Source organism: Grammomys surdaster, unplaced genomic scaffold (assembly GCF_004785775.1).
Source record: "Grammomys surdaster isolate TR1022 unplaced genomic scaffold, NIH_TR_1.0 806, whole genome shotgun sequence".
Taxonomy (NCBI): Eukaryota; Metazoa; Chordata; class Mammalia; order Rodentia; family Muridae; genus Grammomys; species Grammomys surdaster.
In genome coordinates this window covers 1,849,128-1,852,737 of record NW_021605225.1, presented here as the reverse complement: position 1 = coordinate 1,852,737, position 3,610 = coordinate 1,849,128, and the positions used below count along the sequence as shown (strand labels likewise).

The 3,610-nt window shown below is 42.3% G+C and overlaps 1 protein-coding gene across 1 annotated transcript; it reads left to right on the top strand.

The window, feature by feature from the left end:
* Positions 1 to 490: 490 nt before the first annotated feature.
* LOC114633976 (sperm motility kinase Z-like) lies at positions 491 to 1,981 on the top strand. The gene has a single exon (XM_028782593.1). The coding sequence runs from the start codon at positions 491 to 493 to the stop codon at positions 1,979 to 1,981; it is 1,491 nt and encodes a 496-aa protein (XP_028638426.1).
* The last annotated feature ends 1,629 nt before the right edge of the window (positions 1,982 to 3,610 follow it).

The following is a 3,610-nucleotide window of genomic DNA, read 5'->3' as shown; positions in this document are numbered from 1 at the left end:
TTAATTTAATTAATGAGATTAATGTGCTTCTGTTTTTCTTTGGATTTCTTGAGGGGTCCTGATTTTGCTTTGATTTCTTTGATATTTGAATTAGTCTGGTTTGGGGTATTGGTGTATTAAAATGTTGTGTCATTTTGTAAATGTTTTTCTCAATCATTTCTTTCTTCTTCCATTCATTTTTCTTTCCTATTCCTTAGTTCTCTTCTCAGTTTTATCAAATAGCGCCAGAATATTTCTGAGTTGTGGTATTTCTATTTTACTAGATTGTAAACTAGGTCTTGGTTTGGGGATCAAGGTTGGGTTTCTCCTAATGTGTCATCAGTGGACTGGGTTAAAGGTTCTTATGTGTGCGGTTTCACTTTGTACTTAGGTTTTACTTTGGATCCTCCTGATTTTGTTGCTTTCGTCTCTCATGACTCTAAGTTTCTCTGTATCTCTTTTCTGTTCTCCTCAGCACCTCATTACTATGGCAGTAGCCTTGCTACCCACCATGTACTCTGAGAGTGAGGATGAGTCATCAGAGGCCAGCTCTGTGCACAGCTTGTTCACTGAGGAGTCCATCACTGGGCAGTACAGAGTTCTGCAGCCCTTGGGGAGGGGTCTCAATATTAAAGTGAGGCAATCCTTCCATCGCCTCACAGGCACCCCTGTTGCTATCAAAGCCCTCGTGAAACGTGAGACTCAGTGGGAGCCAAGGATGTTACAAGTTGAAATCATGATGATGCTCAGTCATCCCAATATTATATCCCTGCTGCAAGTAATAGAAACGGAAGAGAATGTTTATCTAATTATGGAACTGGCCCAGGGAGAAGAGCTACTTAATCGAGTCCGAAAGGCTGGATATCTGAAGGAAGATGAAGCTAGAGGCATATTCATTCAGCTGCTGAGTGCCATACACTACTGCCATGGTAAACGTGTTGTGCACAGAGATTTAAAGCCTGAAAATATCATTGTGGATGACCATGGACATGTAAAAATTATTGACTTTGGATTAGGTGGCAGATTCATGCCTGGGCAAAAACTAATAAGGCTGTGTGGTTCCTTACACTTCATCCCCCCGGAAATTTTCTTAGCCTACCCTTATGACGGGCCAAAAGTAGACATATGGGCCTTGGGGGTTATTTTATACTATATGGTGTCTGGTGTTGTTCCATTTCCAGGGAATACACTGAATGAACAGAAGCAAAAAGTCTTGCAAGGGAGGTATGAAACACCTTATCATCTCTCTAAAAATTTAAGGAACATAATTAGTTGTTTGTTGACAGTAAATGCAAACCAGAGGCCAACTGCAAAAGACCTCCTAAGTCATCCATGGCTTCAGGAACAGGGAAAGACTTTTGCATTTCATTCCAATGGAGACATCAGCTTCCCAGACCCTGACATCATGCTGGCCATGCAAAATATTGGGTTTCATTCGCAGGACATTAGGGAATCATTAAAACACAAAAAGTTTGATGAAACTATGGCGACTTACCACCTACTGAGAATGCAGGCACGTCAGGATGATGGCAATTATGTCCAAACAGAGTTAATGAATCCAGGAGTGACACCTTTCCCTTCAGCAGAAGACCCTGACACTTTGCCTCTGCCTCCCAGGAGAAGGGCCAGTGAACCTTCCCTTAAAATATTAGTCTCATCCAATGACGTACATCCTCTCAGACAAAGAGGGGGGACAAATGTTCCTGTTTCATCCAAAAAGACACCCACTATGGACAGACGTTACAAACGTTCTATGACTGCCCCTTGTATTTACTTACGAAGAAACACTGTGACGAACGGAGAAGATACCAGCTTTTCCACTAACTTCCAGGCAGCAAAGGACTTAAGTGACTCACAACAAAGTGAGACTTCAACTTCAAGCTCCTTGGAGCCTAGGGGCTGGGCAAAATGGAAAAAGAGAATAGGAGCATGTATGCGGACATTGTGTTGCTGTGTGTCACCTCACAATAAGCATCCGAGGAAGGTGTGCCCCCAAAAGTGAGAGGACACCATAAGATGACAAGAAGTACAAGGTATGGTTCATGTATATTTTTGTATTCACTTTATCTATGGTTTTATGAATGTTTTGCATATAGACAGTTTATGGTTCTTCAAGTAGAGTGAGTTATAAGTAGTTATATCTAGATAGTGTGGGATGTGGGTGCTCATAAAATTAAACACATGTACAATACTTTCTTACTCTAAGAGTGTAGAACAAGAACACAATCAAATCAAATCACATCAAAACCACAATGCACCAGTGTAAATCTCTTCTTGTAGCTCAGCTCAGTGTCTCAAGCACAGAACTCAGGATCTTCTGGGCTGAGAAGGGTCTTGGGCCACTCTTCCTCTGGGTTTCTTTGGTCTACAGCCCACCCACACATCTTGTCATGACAGATGGAACCTTTCCATACCTATCATTGATATGGGTGGTCATCACAGAGTCTTGGCATCTCCAATGTTCTCAGGTCTGCACTGTTCTGAGGCTACACCTTCAACAATGGACTCCCCTGGCCTCTCACAGCTCCAAGCTGTGGCTGTTCTCTACATGCCCTTGAGCCTTCAGCTGTCAGGCAGCTCAAACCAGTACCACCTGGGAAATTCTTACACATTATCAAGTTTGGCTTCCAGCATGAGAAGCTACCTTTGCCACCACTAAACCAGAGCTTCTCTTGACATATACAAAGGAATTGCTTTTGAGAAGACATTAGCTCTGTGATGCCTCTGTCCTCCTAATAATGGCCAATGTCTCAGCCGAAGCTGAGTTGCATCAACTGTCCTGACTCATCAAGGTTTCCCTTTAATGTTCTTCTCTCCTGTTAAGAAAAGCTGATTCTTTGCCCCCCACCTACCACTCATCAGTACCCAGAGATTACCAAATCAAATACAATGCAAACTACAGTGATACTATGTAAAATGCTCAGGCACTCCAATTCAATCATTAAGCAATAAAATGACCCACAAACTTTCTCACAACCAATCTGATCAAGGATAATTTTTCAGCAGTTTTCCTATTCCAGATGATCATAGCTCAAGATATACTTATAAAAATCTAATCAGCACACCGCTGAAGTGCAGTCCGCCTAAACTGCAGAACCAAGTATATTTGTTTCTCACTGTCTTACAAGACTCTGTGTTTGAGGTTGGGCTGGTCCTTTAATTCCTAGACCAAGGAGGAAATCAGAGCAAAACAACCCAAGTGTAAAATGATCGTCTCTGAATACATGTAGAAGGTCCATTTCCACCTCCCACAGATTTGACTACTGTTTTCCCCATGCATATGGTGAGAATGGCAAGCCTTCATTTCCACCAGTGAAGCCCATTCAAGTGAAAGGTGAACTGGATCCCAAAGTGGCTGTCTGAGAGGTTGTTCCCACAGGACTTTAGCTTCATGTTTGTGTGCCTCCTGATGTTGTTGATACTGTTACATTTGATTATTCTCTCAATTAGGCTACCCCACTCCTCTGAGGTAGGATTTACATGAGGGATCTTACATGTTTGTAAATCCCACATTTACGATATTGTTCCTGTCTGTTCTTCTTTCTGCCCGTTTCTCTCTTAGTGGGTCCAAAACTCTCATTCACAACTGAAAGCACAGCGACTGAGGATCATTATCCAGACTGTACAAAAC

What these genes read in the sequence shown, in the direction of transcription:
- LOC114633976 (XM_028782593.1), top strand. Translation starts at nt 491, where the DNA reads ATGTACTCTGAGAGTGAGGATGAGTCATCAGAGGCCAGCTCTGTGCAC.